General features: G+C 46.7%; 1 protein-coding gene across 1 annotated transcript in view; it reads right to left on the bottom strand.

Annotated features, from left to right (window-relative positions):
* LOC145363509 (uncharacterized) overlaps positions 1-19029 on the bottom strand; it is a 137558-nt gene that overhangs the window by 101410 nt on the left and 17119 nt on the right. The window contains 1 exon segment of the mRNA XM_080218704.1: positions 7570-7908. Coding sequence (XP_080074830.1) covers positions 7570-7908 — 339 coding nt within the window.

Raw genomic sequence — 19029 nt, 5'->3', positions numbered from 1 at the left:
CATCACACAAACCAGCACTGTCCCCCCCCATTGATACTGTCTACACTTCCCGTTGCCTCAGAAAAGCAGCCAGTATAATTAAGGGCCCCAAGTACCCTGAACATTCTCTCTTCCGCCTTCTTCCATCAGGAAAATGATACAAAAGTCTGAAATCATGTACCAACCAACTCAAGAACAGCACTTTCCCTGCTGCCATCAGACTTTTGAATGGACCTACCTTATAATAAGGTGATTATTTTCTACACTCTAGCTGTGACTGTAACACCATATTCTACACCCTCTCCTTTCCTTCTTCTCTATGTGCTGTATGTACAGTATGCTTTGTCTGTTTGGCATGCAAGAAACAATACCTTTCCCAATATATGTGACAATAATAAATCAAATCGAATCCACTTGCATGAACTATTGTGACTGCTCCATGTGTTACGACACAAAGCTGGTTCGTCTTTTGAACGTTACTGGTTTCATTCCCATTATTTTTCACTGAGGCCCTGTTTAGACTCTGGGCCCTCGATTACTCTATCGCTTTTCTTCTTCCTCTTTCCATCTTTGGCCAATTGGTTTTATTGCTAGACTATTAATCCAGAAACACAGCTGTGGGGGACCAGTTCTGGGGGACCCAGGTTCGAATCCCCCCACAGCAGATGGTGGAATTTGAATTCAATTTAAAAAATCTGGATATAAGAGTCTACTGATGACTATTGTTAATTGTCGGAAAAACCCTTCTGGTTCACTAATGTCCTTTAGAGAAGGAAACCTGCCATCCTTAGGTGGTCTGGCCTACATGCAACTCCAGAACCACAACAATGTGGTTGACTCTCAACTCTGAACAAGGGCAACTGGGGATGGGCAATAAATGCTGGCCAACCAGCGACACACATGTCCCACAAATAAATTTTAAAAACTCTCACCAACTTTCACAGATGCACCATAGAAAGCATTCTTTCTGATTGTATCACAGCTTGGTATGGCTCCTGTTCCTTCCAAGATCGCAAGAAACTATAAAGGGTTGTGAATGAAGCCCAGCCCATCACTCAAAGCAGCCTCCCATTCATTGACATTGTCTACACTTCCCGCTACCTCGGAAAAGCAGCCAGCATAATTAAGGACCCCACACACCCCCGATATACTCTCTCCCACCTACTTCCGCCAGGAAAAAGATACAAAAGTCTGAGATTACAGACTCAAGAGCAGCTTCTTCCCTGCTGCCATCAGACTTTTGAATGGACCTACCTAACGTTAAGCTGATCTTTCTCAACACCCTAGCTATGACTGTAACACTACATTCTGCATTCTCTCGTTTCCTTCTCTATGAACGGTATGCTTTGTCTGTTTGGCACGCAAGAAACAATACATTTCACTGTATGCCAATACATGTCACTATAATAAATCAAATCAAATATTAAGTTGATCTTTCTCAACACCCTAGCTACACTGTAACACTACATTCTGCATCATCTCCTTTCCTTCTCTGTGACGTTTTTTAATTCATTTGTAGGACATGGGCATCACTGCTGGCCAGCATTTACTGCCATCTCTAGTTGCCCTTGAGAGTGGTGAGCTGCCTTCTTGAATTGTTGCAGTTCATGTTCTGTGGGTAGACTCACGATGCTGTTCGGGAGGAAATTCCAGGATTTATATCTAGCGACTGCAAAGGAAAGGCGATATGTTGCCAAGTCAGGGTGGTGAGTGGCTTGGAGGGCAACTCTCAGGCGGTGGTGTTCCCATTTATCTGCTGCCCTTGTCCTTGTAGATGGAAGCAGGTCATGGGGTGGAAGGATCTTTAGTGAATTGCTGAGTGCACATACTGCTGCTTCTGAGTGTCGGTGGTGGCGGGAGTGGATGTTTTTAGATGTGGTGCCAATCAAGTGGGCTGCTTTGTCCTGGATAGTGTCAAGCTTCTTGAGTATTGGAGCTGCACCCATCCAGGAAGTGGGGAGTATTCCATCACACTTCTGACTTCTGTCTTGTAGATGGTGGAAAGGCTTTGGGGAGTCAGGAGGTGAGTTACTCGCCGCAGAGTCAGGAAGTCATGAGTTAATTGTCTCATGAACTCTATGAAAGGTATGTTTTGTGTGAATAGTGCTCAAGAAACAACACTTTTCACTGTATCCCAATACTTGTGACAATAATAAATCAAATCAAACTTATACTGTGCACAAGGAAGCCATTTGGACCATCGAGACTGCACTGGTTCTCTGAAAGCTAGCCCCACTGCCCCACCTCGTCCCCAGCACGCTGCGCACACTCTTTTCCGATAGTTTTCAAACTCCACGATCGGGCCTGCCTTTGCCACCCTCTCAGAAAGGTCATTCTGGCCTCCAGTGGGGAAAAGCATCCCTCACACCTCTTTACTCATTTGGCCAGTTACTTTGAATCCGTTCATGACAGATTTTATAAACATCACACATTGACAGACACCGATATGTCACCCATAGACACCACAAGTTGGGCACACACACACCCTGCTGATTCGAGAGTGCCCACATTATCATCACGCTGACCCCTGCCACTCACTCAGCTTCCCGGCAAAGTCGACAACTTTCCCCCAATCTCACGAGTTTCACTTTCAGTTTAACAGTCTCCCATTGAGAGCTTCATCAAATGCCTCCTGGAAGGTCATACCACCACAAACACCTCAAAGAACACCCAATCTCCCGTCACCTCTACAAGAAATTTAATCAGGTGCTGGTGGTAACAGCGCGGGGCTAGTAATTGGGGGGGTTAATACACGGGTTCAAATCCCACCGCAGCAACTAGAATAGTCAACAAATAGAAATCTGGAATAGAAAGCCTGTTTCACTCTCAGGGAGGATTGTCACAAAAATCCACCTAGTTCACTGATGCCCTTCGGGGAAAGAAATCTGTCGTCCTTACCTGCTCTGGTCCACATGTGATGATAAGGCGATGCCGGCGTTGGACTGGGATAAACACAGTAAGAAGTCTCACAACACCAGGTTAAAGTCCAACCAGTTTAAGTGGGATTACTATCAAATAAATTGGACTTAAACCTGACGTTGTGAGACTTCTTACTGCATGTGATACACAGCAATGTGGGTGACTCTTAACTGCCATCCAAGGCACCTCAGGTCAAGCTTGATGAAGTCTGGACAACAAACGCTGCCCTCACAGTAACGCCCGCGTCCCATGAGAGAATAACTCATGCGACCGTACCCGTGCACCCTTCCACCGATCAGCGGAACCTTTTCCCAGTGTTCAGTCAGTCTATCCCTGACCCGACTCCAGGATCCCCCCCGTCAACCTGATGCTTAATTCCCTGGTTTCCCTTTCAAACTCCCTTGAATATCCAAGTGACGGGCGCAATGTTCCAATCTAAATGAAGGAACCCCTCTCGAAGTGGGAGAAGCGAGAAAGATTAGACAGGGTAGGATTGCAGGGCAGCTGCAATATTCATAGAATCCCTGCAGTGCAGGAAGTGGCTATTCGGCCCATCGAATCTGCACCAACTACAATCCGACCCAGGCTCTTTTCCTGTAACTCCACACTGATCCCCCAGACACCAGGGTCAACTTAGCACGGCCAACCAACCTAACCCATACATTTACGTACTGTTCATTCGCACCTACTGCCTTTTATAACCTAGCAGTCTGTGGCAATCCAGCGCCGTGACTTCCTTCAGCAGTGTTCATATGTTCTCAACCTGTACCCTGTTAAATGTTCACTCATATTCATACTCCAGAGACAAGGGTTCAAACCAAAGAAAGTTGGATAGACTGGGGTTGCTTTCCTTGGAGCAGGAGAGACTGAGGGGTGGACACATGGAAAATTATGAGGGGCAGAGATAGAGTTGACAGGGATAAGACAGGGAGAGGGGTGGCGCAGTGGATAGCACTGCTGCCTCACAGTGCCAGGGAGCTGGGCTCAATTCCCAGCTTGGGTCTGTGAGGAGTCTGCACATTCCCCCTCCGTGTTTCCTCCAGGTGCTCTTGTTTCCCCCCACAGACCGAAAGATGTGCTGGTAGGTGCACTGGCCGTGTCAAATTCTCCCTGAGTGAAAGAGGGAGTTTAGCGAAGGTTTACCAGGCTGATTCCTGGGACAGCAGGTCTGTCATATGAGGAGAGACTAAGTTGGTTAGTTTATATTCAGTGGAGTTTAGAAAGCTGAGAGGGATCGCTTAAAACTAATAAAAACTCTAACAGGCTTATAGACAGTGTAGATTCAGACAGAATGTCCCCAATGGTAGGGAGTCCAGAACTCGGGGTCATAGTTTTAGAACTGAGGTGAGGGTAAATTTCCTCACCCAGAGGGTGCTGACTGTGTGAAATTCACTGCCACAGAAAGTAGTTGAGGCCAAAACGTTGTCTGATTTCAAGAAGAAATCAGATATAGTTCTTGGGGCTAAAGGGGTCAAGGGGTCAAGGAGGGGAAAGGGAAGAATTAAGATATTGAATTTGATGATCAGCCATAATCAAAATGAATGATGGAGCAGGCTCAAAGGGCCAAATGGCCTACTCCTGCTTCTGGTTTCTATGTTTTTCTCCATAAGGAAATTACGAGGATAAATATATGGGGCTATAGAATAGACCTGGATTTGGATTGTTATCGCTGCAGGCTCAACGGACCGAACGGCTTCCTTCAGCACTGCAGGGACTGTATAAATGTCCATGAATTGTTCAGGGGGAGAGGGCTAGGAGTCTGTCTTACATACGAGCAGGGAGATCATGCCACAACTTTTTAAACCATTGGTTAGGCCAGAGATGGAGCACTGTGTGCAATTCTGGTCAGCGCACTATCGGAAGGACATGACGGCACTGGAGAGAGTGCAGAGGAGATTCAGCTGGATGTTGCCTGGTTGGAGTTTCTCAGCTATGAAGAGAGGCTGCAGCGATAACACTGGGATTGTTTTCTTTAGAGCAGAGGAGTCTGAGGGGGGGAATCTGATAGAAGTATACAAAATTATAAGGGACATAGAAAGGGTAGATAGTAAGAATCTTTTCCCCCTTGGCAGAGGTGTCGAAGACCAGGTGGCACAGGTTTAAGGAAAGGGATGTGTGATTTAGAGGGGATTTGTGGGTTTAAGTTTATAAGTTCAGTGTCACAAATAGGCTTACATTAACACTGCAATGAAGTTACTGTGAAAATCCCCTTGTCGCCACCCTCGGGCGCCTTTTTGGGTCAATGCACCTAACCAGTACGTCTTTCGCACTGTGGGAGGAACCTGAAGCACTCGGAGGAAACCCACGCCTTTATCAATCGAGTTATAGATGACAATAGCAGGGAGGTCATGATGGAGTTGTACAGAACTTTGGTGAAGCCACAGCTGGAGTACTGTGAGCAGTTCTGGTCGTCACATTATAGGAAGGATGAGAACAACATGGATGTGTTGCTCACATGGATTTCAGCAAAGCCTTTGACATGGGAGACTTATTAAGAATGCACATGGGATGCAGGGTGATCTGACAAGGTGGATTCATAATTGGCTTAGCGGTAGGAGTCAAAAGGTGGTGACAAATGGCTGCTTTAGTGACTGGAGGCCAGTGACCAGCGGTGTACCAACAGTATCCGTGCTGGGCCCCCCCTATTATTCATCATTTATATAAATGACATAGATGACTACGTGGGGGGTCGGATCAGCAAGTTTGTTGATGACACAAAGACTGGCCGGGTGGTTAACAATGAGGTTGAGTGTCTTGGGTTACAGGAAGATACAGATGAGATGGTCAAATGGGCGGAGAAGTGGCAGATGGAATTTAACCCTGAAAAGTGTGAGGTGATGCACTTTGGAAGGAGTAATTTGAAAAGGAAGTACACTGTGAAAGGTCTGACACTGGGAAGTTCCGAAGAATAAAGGGACCTTGGCGTGTTTGTCCATAGCTCTCTGAAGGCAGAAAGGCAGGTAAATAGGATGGTGAAAAGGGCATATGGCACACACCTTTATCAATGGGGGTATAGATTACAAAAGCAGAGAGGTCATGATGGAGTTCATTAGAACTTTAGTGAGGCCACAGCTGGAGTACTGTGTGCAATTCTGCTTGTCACATTATAGGAAGGATGTGAATACACTGGAGGGAGTGCAGAGAAGATTCACCAGGATGCTGCCTGGGGTGAAACATTTAAGTTATAAAGAGAAGTTGGATAGGCTTGGGTTGTTTTCTCTGGAGCAGAGAAGACTGAGGAGCGACCTGATTGAGGTGTTCAAGATTAGGAGGAGCACGGACAGGGTGGACAGGGAACAGCAGTCCCCCTTAGCTGAAGTATCAGTTATGAGGAACCACAAGTTAAAAGTGAGGGGTGGGAGATTCAGAGGGTATTTGAGGAAAAACATTTTACTCAGAGGGTGGTGACGATCTGGAATGCACTGCCTGGGACGGTGATGAAGGCAGGACACCTCACATCCTTTACAAAGTATCTGGATGAGCCATAACATTCAAGGCTATGGTTCAATTGCTGATCCATATAATCGAGTGGGATTAGGTGGGCAGGTCAGGGCATTTTATGCGTCGGTGCAGACTCAATAAGCCAAAGGAGCTCTTCTGCACTGCAGTATTCTGTGATTCTATGAAATCACATTTTTCAAAGTGGTGCATGTAGAGAGAGAGAGAGAGAGACCGTGGCAGAGGGGCACAAAGGGGGACAGAGATGCGGCTGGATGTACACCTAATTCTTGAAGGTGCAGGGCATCTCAGTAAGAAATGGCTGGGGAGAGGGAAAGGATTTGGATCGATAAATATAGAGTGGGGAAACAACATTCTGATAAAGCTACAAAGAGCCTCAGTTCTGTTGCAGGCAGGGAGGCAAGTGTGGTTCAGGAACACTGCCATGACGTCGGACAGTACGCCATGAAGACTGGCAAAGATCGATGCTTGGTTCGAGGGCTATCAATTTCCTTCAGAGCACGGCTGGCATTCTCAGAGCTGGCCATTCTCATGGCTGGCCAGACTCAGAGGGAGTCCCCTCGAAAGCTTGTGAGTTTACTATCAAATACATCGGTTGGACTAAAACCTGGTGTTGTCAGACTTCTCACTGTATTCTCGCCTGTGGCCAGTCAGATGGAAGAGGTGAATTAAAAATAGAGGGAAGGCGGAGAATAGGAGAAGGTGCGAGTATCTGGGAAAAAGCAGGGAGAGACGGGTAGAACTAGAGCAGCAGAAAGAGGAAAACTTCATGAGAAAAAAGTGGACAATGATGTTTTGAGGGGTGGGAAGGTGAGATGGTGTGTGTGCGTGTCTGCATGCGCACTTGCGTCTGTGTGTGCATTTGTGTATGTGTCTGCATGTGCGTGAAAGAGCACGCGTGTGAGAGAGCACGCACGCATGCGCGTGTGTGTGTGAGAGAGAGAAAATGTGGGCGTGTGTGAATGTGGGTATGTGTGAGACAGACTGCGTGTGTGTGTCTGTCAATGTGAAGTGTATGGGTATCTTTCTCTCTCTCTCCCTGTCAGTAGGAAAGCCTCTCTGTGCTGCCACTGTGTTAAAACAGGATTCGCAGCATTCCTCATTCTGCAGCAGCAGCCCCCCCACCCCCCTCCCATCACTCTCACGTCGCAGCAATCAATCAGTGCTGTTTCTTTTAAACCCACCCGCCTGCTCAGATACATAGCAGCTTACCTCGGCTGTGAGTCGGCCTGGTGGCGCCCGGTAGCCCCCTCCCTGGGGCCCTGCTCATCCTCCTCGCTGCTGTCAGCTTCCGATCCCGGGGAGGAGGGGGTCGAAGCAACTTCGGGGTCTGTGGCCTCGTCGCTGGGCTCCTCCTCCTCTTCCTCCTCCTCCTCCTCGCTCTGGGCCTCTGATCCCGGGGAGGAGGGGGACGAAGCCACTTCAGGGTCTGTGGCCTCGTCGCTGGGGCCCTCCTCCTCCTGGTCGATAGTGGCCTTCGGTGGCGTTTCTGAGTCCATTGTGGCCTCTCGTGTGTCCGCCTGCTCCTGGCCTGCAGTCCCGTCTCTGTGGCTGGCCCCAGCAAAGAGAACAATCATGTTAGCTGCTTTTTCAGGCAAAGCCCCAGGCATCCCGCGGAGTGGAGAGCAATTGCTGCTATTATCAGGAGGAAGCAGCAACCCCTCCCCTCCCTCCCCTCCCCCTCCAGACTCACAAACAGCCGCTTCTCCTGTTTCATCTACAGGGACCCCAGCAGCTTCGAGCTTCTCTGGGGCAGCGTCTCCCTCGCTGAGACCTCTTTAAGCTACAAACTGACTGAACAGCGAGTAAGGCCTCAAAGTTCAGCATCACTTCCCACATTCAGCACTCTCTCCTTTCTTTCTCTATGTACAGTACTTTTGTCTGTAGAGTGCGCAAGAAACAATATTTTTCACTATGTTAATACACGTGACAATAATAAATCAAATACACACACATGCAAACACATGTACACACACGCACACACACGGGAAAAATATACACAAGCCTGAGACCATGTACCAACATAAAGGTACATAGAGGTACATAGTCATAGAGGTTTACAGCATGGAAACAGACCCTTCGGCCCAACTTGTTCATGCTGCCTTTTTTTTTAACCACTAAACTAATCCCAATTGCCCATGTCTCTCTTACCCATCCTACTCATTTAACTGTCTAAACAATTTTTAAAAAACAAAATTGTACCTGTCACTACTGCCACCTCTGGCAGCTTGTTCCAGACACCACCCTCTGTGTGAAGAAATTGCCCCTCTGGACCCCTTTGTATCTCTCCCCTCTCACCTTGAACCTATGCCCTCTAGTTTTAGACTTCCCTACCTTTGGGAAAAGATATTGACTATCTTGCTGATCTGTGCCCCTCATTATTTTATAGACCTCTATAAGATCACCCCTCAGCCTCACATGCTCCAGGGGAAAAAGTCCCAGTCACTCCAGCCTCTCCTTTTAACTCAATCCATCAAGTCCCAGTAGCATCCCAGTAAATCTTTTCTGCACACTTTCTAGTTTAATAATATCCCTTTCTATAATAGGGCGACCAGAACTGTATACAGTATTCCATGATGTGGAGATGCTGGCGTTGGACCGGGGAAATACAAAAGGTTTCAGAGACATTTTTTTCATGCAAGAGGGTGGTGAGGGTCTGGAACAAGCTGCCAGGTGCAGGTACAATTTTATCTTTTATAAAGCATTTGGACAGTTACATGAGTAAGATGGGTAGAGAGGGATATGGGCCAAATGCGGGCAATTGGGATTAACTTAGGTTTAAAAAGGGGCGGCATGGTTAAGTGGGGCTGAAGGGCCTGTTTCTATGATGTAAACCTCTAGGATTTTATGACATTCACACATGCAAGCACTTGCATTCACACAGAGACAGACGCACACACAGACATAGATAGGCACACGTGCAAAGGCAGGGAGGCAGAGAGGCAGCCACACACACAGGCAGAGGGCGAGGGGCAGAAGCAGGGAGGGAGGGAGAGAAAGACAGGGAGGGAGAGCGAGAGCGGGGGAGGCAGGGAGGGAGAGCGAGAGCGGGGGAGGCAGGGAGGGAGAGCGAGAGCGGGGGAGGCAGGGAGCGAGGGGTGCAGCGAGCGAGAGGTGCAGAGAGACACATTTGATTTGATTTATGATTGTCACATGTATTAACAAAGTGAAAAGTATTGTTTCTTGCTTATTACAAAGCATACTATTCAGAGAAGGAAATGGGAGTGGGCAGAATGTTATGTAACAATGGTGCAGAGAGCGAGAGGCAGAAACACAGAGAGACAGATACAGAATGAGACAGGGAGACAGGGAGAGAAACAGAGAGAGAGAGAGAGAGAGACGCAGACATTGATAAGATCAATGCTCATTCTAATAAACATGATGTGGGTATGCCGGCGTTGGACTGGCGTAAACACAGTAAAAAGTCTGACAACACCAGGTTTTAGTCCAACCTATTTATTTGATAATATACTCACAAGCTTTCGGGTTAGCCCGAAAATGTTAGCCTGACGAAGGGGCTAACCCGAAAGCTTGTGAGTATATTATCAAATAAATAGGTTGGACTAAAACCTGGTGTTGTCAGACTTTTTACATTCTAATAAACACAGGACTAAACTTTTCAACCCCTTCTCAAAAGACATATCCCTATTCCTAGTAATGTTAAAATCATAGAATTTTGCCATTCTGCCCATTGCACCAGCTCCTGAAAGAGCTTCCCATTCTCCATCCCAATCTCCATAGCCCACTAAAGTAATCACTTTCAAATATGTATCCAGCCTGCTTCTGAAACCTCCACTGTGCCTTCATCACTCTCCTTGGCAGTGTATTCCAAATCCCTACAGCTCTTGGAGTAAAGAAGAGTCTCCTTTGCTCTCTCCTCCTGCCAGCCCAGTCACTGACATAGCAACTGGTGGGACTACAATATCCTTCTTTACCCTGTCAAAATTATTCATCATTCTGAACACCTCAATGAGTTCAAAACAGGTTCATAGCTCCTTGAAGGTGGAGTCACAGGTGGACAGAATGGTGAAGAAGGCTTTCGGCAAGCTTGGTTTCATTGGTCAGAACACTGAATCCCTCCTCATGAACCTGCTCTCCTAGGCCTGGCAAAACTTGTCATCTACAGGTCCAGGCAGCGGGTGACCAAGGGGTCATCCGACCCGACTGTCTGCCCCGGTTATATTTGCGGTGGGGAGCCCCTGGAGAAGGAGATGCGGTGTCCAAGGACACTGTTAACATCTTCCATGCCTGCTGGGCACTGCTGGAACTGGAGTACATTACTGATCTTTAATCACATTTTAATTTAACGTTTTAAGTTTCCTTTCTGCTTTGTCCTTTGTTCTGGGCAGTTCCCCTCCTTTTGGGAGCTGCCCATTTTAATTTGTCCCCTTGTTAATTGGAGTCGATTGATGGGCCAGTTGGGGAGGGGAGGTCTTTTTCTTGTATTTAACCGGGAGTGTCAGTTGTTCTGACACTCCCGAAGGTCTCTGCTGACTGATAGCGTTCTGCGTACACCTGTTGGAATTGTAAATAAAGGGATTTTGATGAAGGGACTTCTGCATCCAAAGATTAATTACAGAAAAAGTACAGGAAAGATTTATGAGGATGCTATCAGGATCTGATGGTTTGGGTTATGAGGAGAGACCGGATAGACTGGAACATTTTTTTTCCCAGGAGCGTAGAAAGCTGAGGGGTGATCTTACAGCGGTCTATAAAACAGTGAGGGACGTAGGTAACATGGATAATTAACATCTTTTCCCAAATGTAGGGTCTAAAACTAGGGGGCATAAGTTTAAGGTAAGAGGGGAGAGATACAAAAGTGTCCAGAGGGGCAGTTTTTTCACACAGAGGGTGGTGAGTGTCTGGAACAAGCTGCCAGTGGTAATAGTATAGGCGGGTATAATTTTGATTTTAAAAAGCACTTAGACAGTTAGATGGGTAAGATGGGTATAGAGGGATAAGCTTAATAGTTTTAAAAAAAGGTGGCATGGACAGGTTAGGCTGAAGGGCCTGCCTTCATGCTGTAAACCTCCTTAATGCTAAGGTCATCTTTTCATCTCTGCTCCAAGGAAATTAAAATCAGTTTCTCTCATCTCTCCTTGTATCTAAAATTCCTCTCAGAAGAATCATAGAATCCCTACAAGTACAGAAGGAGGACATTCGGTCCATCCAGTCTGCACTGATAACGATCCCACCCAGACCCCAAGTATTTACCCTGCTAATTCCCCTGACCAGCAAGTCTTTCAGACTGTGGAAGAAAACCGAAGCACCCAGAGGAAACCCACGCAAACATGGGGAGAACATGCAAACTCCACACAGTCAGTGACCCACACTTGGAATTGAACCCCGATCACTGGCTCTGTGAGGCAACAGTGCTAACACTGTGCCACCTGGTACGATCCCTGGTATCATTCTAGTGAATCTCCTTTGCACTCTCTCTCTGGGGCTTTAACATCTTTCCTTAAATAAGGCACCCAGAACTCATCACAGTCGTCCGAATGTGGTCTGACCAATGATTCACAGAGGTGTAGCATCACTTCCTTCCTTTTATACTCTCTGCCCCTATTTATAAACCCAAGGAGCCTTTCAGCCTTCTGAACACCTCGCCTGGCCAACTTCAAAGAATGATGCATTTGAACCTTGCTGTTACATTGTCACAAAAGCACCGCTCTATTACAGCCCATCAAGTCTGCATCAACAACAACTACCAATAAACTCACGCTAATCCCATTTTTGGGCACCTGTCCCATGTCCTCGAATGTTATGACATTTCAAGTGCTTATCCAAATGAGTCAGATATAGATGGCATGGTGGCACACTGGTTAGCACTGCTGCCTCACAGCACCAAGGACTCAGGTTCGATTCCCAGCTCGGGTCATTGTCTGTGCAGAGTCTGCACATTCTCCCAATGTCTGCGAGGGTTTCCACCGGGTGCTCCAGTTTCCTCCCACAGTCTGAGAGATATGCTGGTTAGGTGCATTGGCCATGCTAAATTCTCCCTCAGTGTACCCGAACGGGTGCTGGAGTGTGGCGACTAGATACTGTCATAGTAACTTCATTGCAGTGTTCATGTATGCCTACTTGTGGCACTAATAAATAAAATTTGACACTGTAATGAAGTTATAGTGAAAATCCTCTAATCACCACACTCCTGCACCCGTTCAGGTACACGGAGTGAGAGTTTAGCATGGCCAATGCACCTAAATAGCACATCGCTCGGACTGTGGGAGGAAACCGGAGCAACCAGTGGAAACCCATGCAGACATGGAGAGAACATGCAAACTCCGCACAGACAGGTACCTAAGCCAGGAATCAAATCCAGGTCCCTGGTGCTGTGAGGCAGAAGTGCTAACCATTGTGCCACTGTGACCCCAATGTAAGCCGAATTGCGACACCAAGAAAATAAACTTTAAACTTAAACAGAGGGTCCTCAGTGTAGCTGTGAGAAAGATGTACCGTTAAGAACATTAGCCATGCTAACAGACGTTGGAGTGTGGCAACCAGGACATTTTCATAGTTACTTCATTGCAGTGTTAATGTAAGCCTACTTGTGCCACTAATAAATAATAAATAAATAAAAATTTAAAGTACACAAACAAACAATGCAACACAGCACTGATTCCTGTGACATACCACTGAATACAGGCTTCCAGTCACAAAAACAACCTTTCACCATCACATTCTGCAGATGTGAGACCTTGTCAGAAGCCTTACTACATCAACTGCATTGCCCTCATCTACACACCCAGTCATCTCCTCGAAACATTCAATCAATTTTGTTCGATATGATCTCCCGCTGACAAAGTTACGCTGACCGTCCTTGATTAATCCTTGCCTCCCCAAGTGGGGATTAATTCTGTCCCTCAGAAGTTTTGCTAATAATTTCCTACCACTAACGTTCGACTCTCAGGCTTGCAATTTCCTGTTTTTTTCCCTACTTTCCTTGGAAACTAAAGGTACCACATTAGCTGTTCTCCAGTCCTCTGGCACCTCTCCTGTAAGAAGTCTCACAACACCAGGTTAAAGTCCAACAGGTTTATTTGGTAGCACAAGCCACAAGTTTTTGGAGCGCTGCCCCTTCATCAGGTGAGTGGGAGATCGGGCAGCGCTCCGAAAGCTTGTGGCTTGTGCTACCAAATAAACCTGTTGGACTTTAACTTGGCGTTGTGAGACCCCAGTCCAATGTTGCCATCTCCACATCACCTCTCCTGTGGCCAGAGGAGGTTTGAAAATTAGCATCAGAACCTCGGAAACTCCCCTCACGCCTGACTCAGCAGGCTAGGACATAAGGGCAGCACGGTGGTTAGCACTGCTGCCTTATAACACCAAGGACACAGGTTTCAATTGCAAATTCGGGTGAATGTGTGGAGTTTGCATGCTCTCTGCCTGGGTTTCCTCCAGGTATTCTAGTTTCCTCCCACGCTCCAAAGATATGCAGGTTAGGTGGATTGGCCAAGGTAAATTGCCCCTTAATGTTCAAGAATGTGTAGGTTAGGTGGATTGGCAATGTTAAATTGCCCCTAATGTGCAAAGATGTGTAAATTTGGGCGATTAACATAGTAAATATATGAGTTACAGGGACCAGGGCCTGGGATGCTCTGACGGAGAGTTGGCACAGACCTGACATGTGGAACGGCATCCTTCTTCACTGTACATAGAACATAGAACATTATAGCACAAACAGGCCTTTCGGCCCACAAGTTGCGCCAATCACATCTATACCTACTAAGCCATAGACCTATCTATAACCCCCAATCCCATTAGATCCCATATACTCATCCAGAAGTCTTTTAAAAGACCCCAGCGAGTTCGCCTCCACCACCACCAACGGCAGCCAATTCCATTCACTCACCACCCTCTGAGTGAAAAACTTACCCCTAACATCTCCTTTGTACCTGCTCCCCAGCACCTTAAACCTGTGTCCTCTCGTAGCGACCATTTCAGCCCGGGGAAATAGCCTCTGAGAATCCACCCTATCTATTCCTCTCAACATCTTATAAACCTCTATCAGGTCGCCTCTCAACCTTCGTCTCTCCAGGAAGAACAGTCCCAGCTCCCTCAACCTATCTTCATAAGGCATGCCTCCCAATCCAGGCAACATCCTTGTAAATCTCCTCTGCACCCTTTCAATAGCCTTCACGTCCTTCCTATAGTGAGGCGACCAGAACTGCGATTCTATCATCTCATCCAGGGATTTATTGACTTTTAACCTTGCTGCAACCTCAAACACCGCCTCCTCCTCGATGCTAGTCCATTCAATTATATCACTGTATCCCCCAACAACTCTCTGCATTCTATAACTACATCGTCCTTCTCCACAGTGAACACAGAGGCAAGAATATGCATTTAAAACTTCACCATGTCTTTCAGCTCCATAAACACTGCCATTTTCGTAGAATCATACAGTGCAGAAGAGGCCTTTCAGTCCATCGAGTCAACACCAACATATTAGAAATACCTGACCTCCCACCTAATCCCATTTACCACCATTTGGCCAGAAGCCCTGAATGTTATGATGTGCCAAGTACTCATCCACACACACAATAATCTCTCCCTCAATGTCAGTAAAATGAAGGAGATAGTCATCAACCTCAGGAACCATAGTGGAGGACATACATCTAACTACATCAACAGTGATGAAGTGGAAATGGTTCAGAACTTCAAGTTTCTAGGTATCAAGATTACCAACCTAACGCCTCCACACGAACCCTATAGTTAAGAAAGCCACCAACTTTCTCAGAAAACATGTTCACTACAACTCTCACCAACTTTTACAGGTGCATCATAGAAAATGTTCATCCTGGTTGTATCACAGCTTGATAAGGCTCTGACCAAGACTGCAAGAAACTACAAAGGGTTGTGAACGAAGCTCAGTCTATCACTCAAACCAGCCTCCCGTCCATTGGCTCTGTCCACACCTCCCACTGCCTCGACAAAGCAGCCAGCATAATCAAGGACCCAACACACGCTTGACAGACTCTCTTCCACCTTCTTCCATCGGAAAAAACATACAAAAGTCTGAGGTGACATACCAACTGACACCAGAACAACGTCTTCCCTGCTGTCATCAGACTTTTGACTGGACCCACCTTGCATTAAGTTGATCTTTCTCTACACCCTAGCTACGACTGTAATAATACAATCTGCACCCTCTCCTTTGCTTCTCTATATATGGTATGTTTTGCCTGTATAGTGTGCAAGAAACAATACTTTTCACTGTGTACTAATACATGTGACAATAATAAATCATTCAGATACTTTTTAAAGGATGAGAAGACATGGTAGCACAGTTGTTAGCACTGCTGTCTCACAGTGCCAGGGCCCCAGGTTCGATTCCCATACATTCTCCCACTGTCAGCATGGAATTCTTCCGGGTGCTCCGGTCTCCTCCCGCAGTACAAAGATGTGCGGGTTCAATGGATTGGCCATGCTCAATTGCGCCTTAGTTTCAGGGGGACTAGCTAGGGCAAATGCATGGGGTTATGGGTATAGAGGCGCGGTGGGATTGTGGTCGGTGCAGACTCAATGGGCCGAATGGCCTCCTTCTGCAGTCTACGTGAGGCAACCCATCTCCACCACCCTGCCAGGCAGCGCATTCCAGACTGTCACCACCCTCTGGTTAAAAACATCTTTCCTCCCACCCAACATCCTGCCCCTCACTTTTAACTTGTGCCCCTACGTGACTGACCCTTCAATTAGGGGAACAACTGCTCCTTATCCACTCTGTCCATGTCTCTCATAAGGAAGAACATACTGGCCTGGAGAGGGTCCACAGGAGGTTTAAGAGAATAATCCCGGGAATGAAAAGCTTGACGTACGAGGATCGTTTGAAAACTCGATGAAGTTTAGAAGGTATCTAATTAAAGCTTACAGAATACTGAGAGGCCTATATAGAGTGAATATGGAAAGATGTTTCCACAAGCGAGACTATGATCAGAGGACACAGCCTCAGAGTAAAGGGACGACCCTTTAAAACCAAGATGAAGGGGAGTTTCTTCAGTCAGAGACTGGTGAATCTGTAGAATTCATTGCTGCAAAAGGCAATGAAGGTCAGATCATTGAGTGTATTTAAGACAGAGATAGATAGGTTCTTGATGGGTAAGGGATCAAAGATTACAGGGAAAAGACAAGAAAATGGGGTTCAAAAACTTATTTGATTTTTGATTTGATTTATTATTGTCACATGTATTAACATAGTGAAAAATAACATACAGACAAAACATACTATTCATAGAGAAGTAAACGAGGGAGTGTAGAATGTAGTGTTACAGTCATAGCTAGGGTGTAGAGAAAGATCAACTTAATGCATCAGCCAATAAGGCAATGGGCCGAATGGCCTGATTCTGCTCTGATACCTCATGGTCGGAGTCCGGATTGCCAAAGCAAATCTTCTTCGTCCAGCTCAAAGAAGGCTCCAGAAGAACAGAAGGGCAAAGAGTGCTTCAAAGTCAAGCGGAAGACTTAGCTCAAGTAATGCAACACAGACATCAACCCCTGGGAGACCCTTGCTCAGAATCCCTACAGTGCAGGAGTCCATTCAGGCCATCGCGTTTGCACCAACAGAGCATCTTAGCAGAGTGTCCTAGCCCCATAGCTCTACGTGTTCACCCCACCAATCCCCCTAACCCATACATCCTGACACACTGAGGGGCAATTTACAACTAATCCATTTAACCTATACATCTCTGAATCTTTGGACACTACGGGGCAATTAAACATGGGCAATCCACCTAACCCACACATCTTTAGAGTGTGGGAGGAAACCGGAGCACCAGGAGGAAACCAACGCAGGCATGAAGAGAATGTACAGACTCCACAGTCACCAGAGGCCAGCATTGAACCCAGATATATGAATGTGAGATTGTCCACTTTGGTAGCAACAATAGGAAGACAGATTATTACATGAGTGGGTGGAAATTGAAAGGTATGGATACACAACAAGACCTTGGGAGACTTCGTGCATCAGTCACTGGAAGTAAATGCGTAGGTACTGCAGGCAGCAAAGAAGGCAAATGGTATGCTGGCCTTCGTAGCGCGAGGATTCGGGTATAGGGATAGGGATGTTTTGCTGCAATTGTATAGGGTGTTGGTGAGGCTACACCTGGAGCATTGTGTGCAGTTTTAATGGTCCTTATCTGAGGAAGGATATCCTTGTAACAGAGAGAGTACAGCAAAGGTTTACCAGGCTGATTCCTGGGACGTCAGGTCTGTCATATGGGGAGAGACCAAGTCAGTGAGGATTATATTAATTGGAGTTTAGAAGAGTGAGAGGGGGTCTCATAGAAACTTATAGAATTCTATCAGGTTATACAGGATAGAAAGAACGTTCCCAAAACTGGGGGAGTCCAGAAACAGGGGTCATAGTTTGAGGATAAGCGGTAAACCTTTTGGAACTGAGGCGAGGAGAAACTTCTTCACCCAGAAGGTGGTGAATGTGTGGAATTCACTCCCACAGAACGTGGCTGAGGCCAAAATGTTGCCTGATTTCAAGAAGAAATTAGATATAGCTCTTAGGGCTAAAGGGATCCAGGGATATGGGAAGCGGGGGATCAGGATATTGAATTTGATGATCAGCCATGATCAAAACGATTGGCAGAGCAAGTTCAAAGGGCCGAAAGGCCTACTTCTGCTTCTAGTTTCTATGGATCCCTGGCAGCAGTGAGGCAGCAGTGCTAACCATTGTGCCGTCCTAGCAGGAACCTGCTGACTGAAGGGACACAGTAATTCGGGGACAGGGGAGAGCAGGAGAGGAGCCTGAGAAAGGAATCCCAGTAAACCTGTGTCCAAGGACCGAAGCCACTCCTGGAAACACCTGCCGAGTGCGCACTCGGAGATGTGGCTCTAGGATTGGCCTCAAGTACCTCCAGAACCTGCGACCAGTAACACCAAGTTTCTTAGTTGGACATAGTTAGTCATTCACGAGAGATCGCTGAAGATATACAACCACAAAATTGTGTTAGCTGTAATAGAACCATATAGCATGGAAACAGGCCCTTGACCCAACTAGTCCAAGTCAACCAGGTTTCCTAAACTGAACGTGTCCTATTTGCCTGCATTTGGCCCATATCCCGCTAAACTTTTCCCTATCCATGTACCAGTCCAAATGTTTTTTAGCAGCTCATTCCAGGTACGCACCACCCTCTGGGTGAAAAAGTTGCCCCTCGAGTCCTTTTTAAATCTGTCCCCTCTCACCTTAAACCTGTGCCCTCTAGTTTTCGACTCCCCTACCCTGGGGAAAAGACATTGGCTATTCACTTTATCTATGGCCCTCATGATTTTATAAACTACTTTTTTTAGTTTAATTTATTAGTGCCACAAGTAGGCTTACATTAATGAAGTTAATCTTCTAGTCGTCACATTCAGCCGCTTGTTCACGTACACTGAGGGAGAATTTAGCACGGCCAATGCACCTAACCAGCACGTCTTTCAGACTGTGGGAGGAAACCAGAGCAGCCAGAGGAAACGCAGACACGAGGAGAACATGCAAACTGCAAACAGATAGTGACCCAAGCCAGAAATTGAACATCGATTCCTAGTGCTGTGAGACAGCAGTGCTAACCATTGTGCTGCCCCATCGGGTCACACCTCATCTTCCCACTCTCCAAGGAAACAAGGTCCCAGCCTATTCAGCCTCTCCTTGTTACTTCAAACCTTCCAGCCCCGGTAATATCC

Source organism: Carcharhinus amblyrhynchos, unplaced genomic scaffold, assembly GCF_965287045.1.
Source record: "Carcharhinus amblyrhynchos unplaced genomic scaffold, sCarAmb.v2.hapA scaffold_39, whole genome shotgun sequence".
In the NCBI taxonomy this organism is placed as follows: Eukaryota; Metazoa; Chordata; class Chondrichthyes; order Carcharhiniformes; family Carcharhinidae; genus Carcharhinus; species Carcharhinus amblyrhynchos.
Note: the sequence above shows the minus strand (reverse complement) of the source record. Positions and strands in the feature narration are given on the sequence as shown.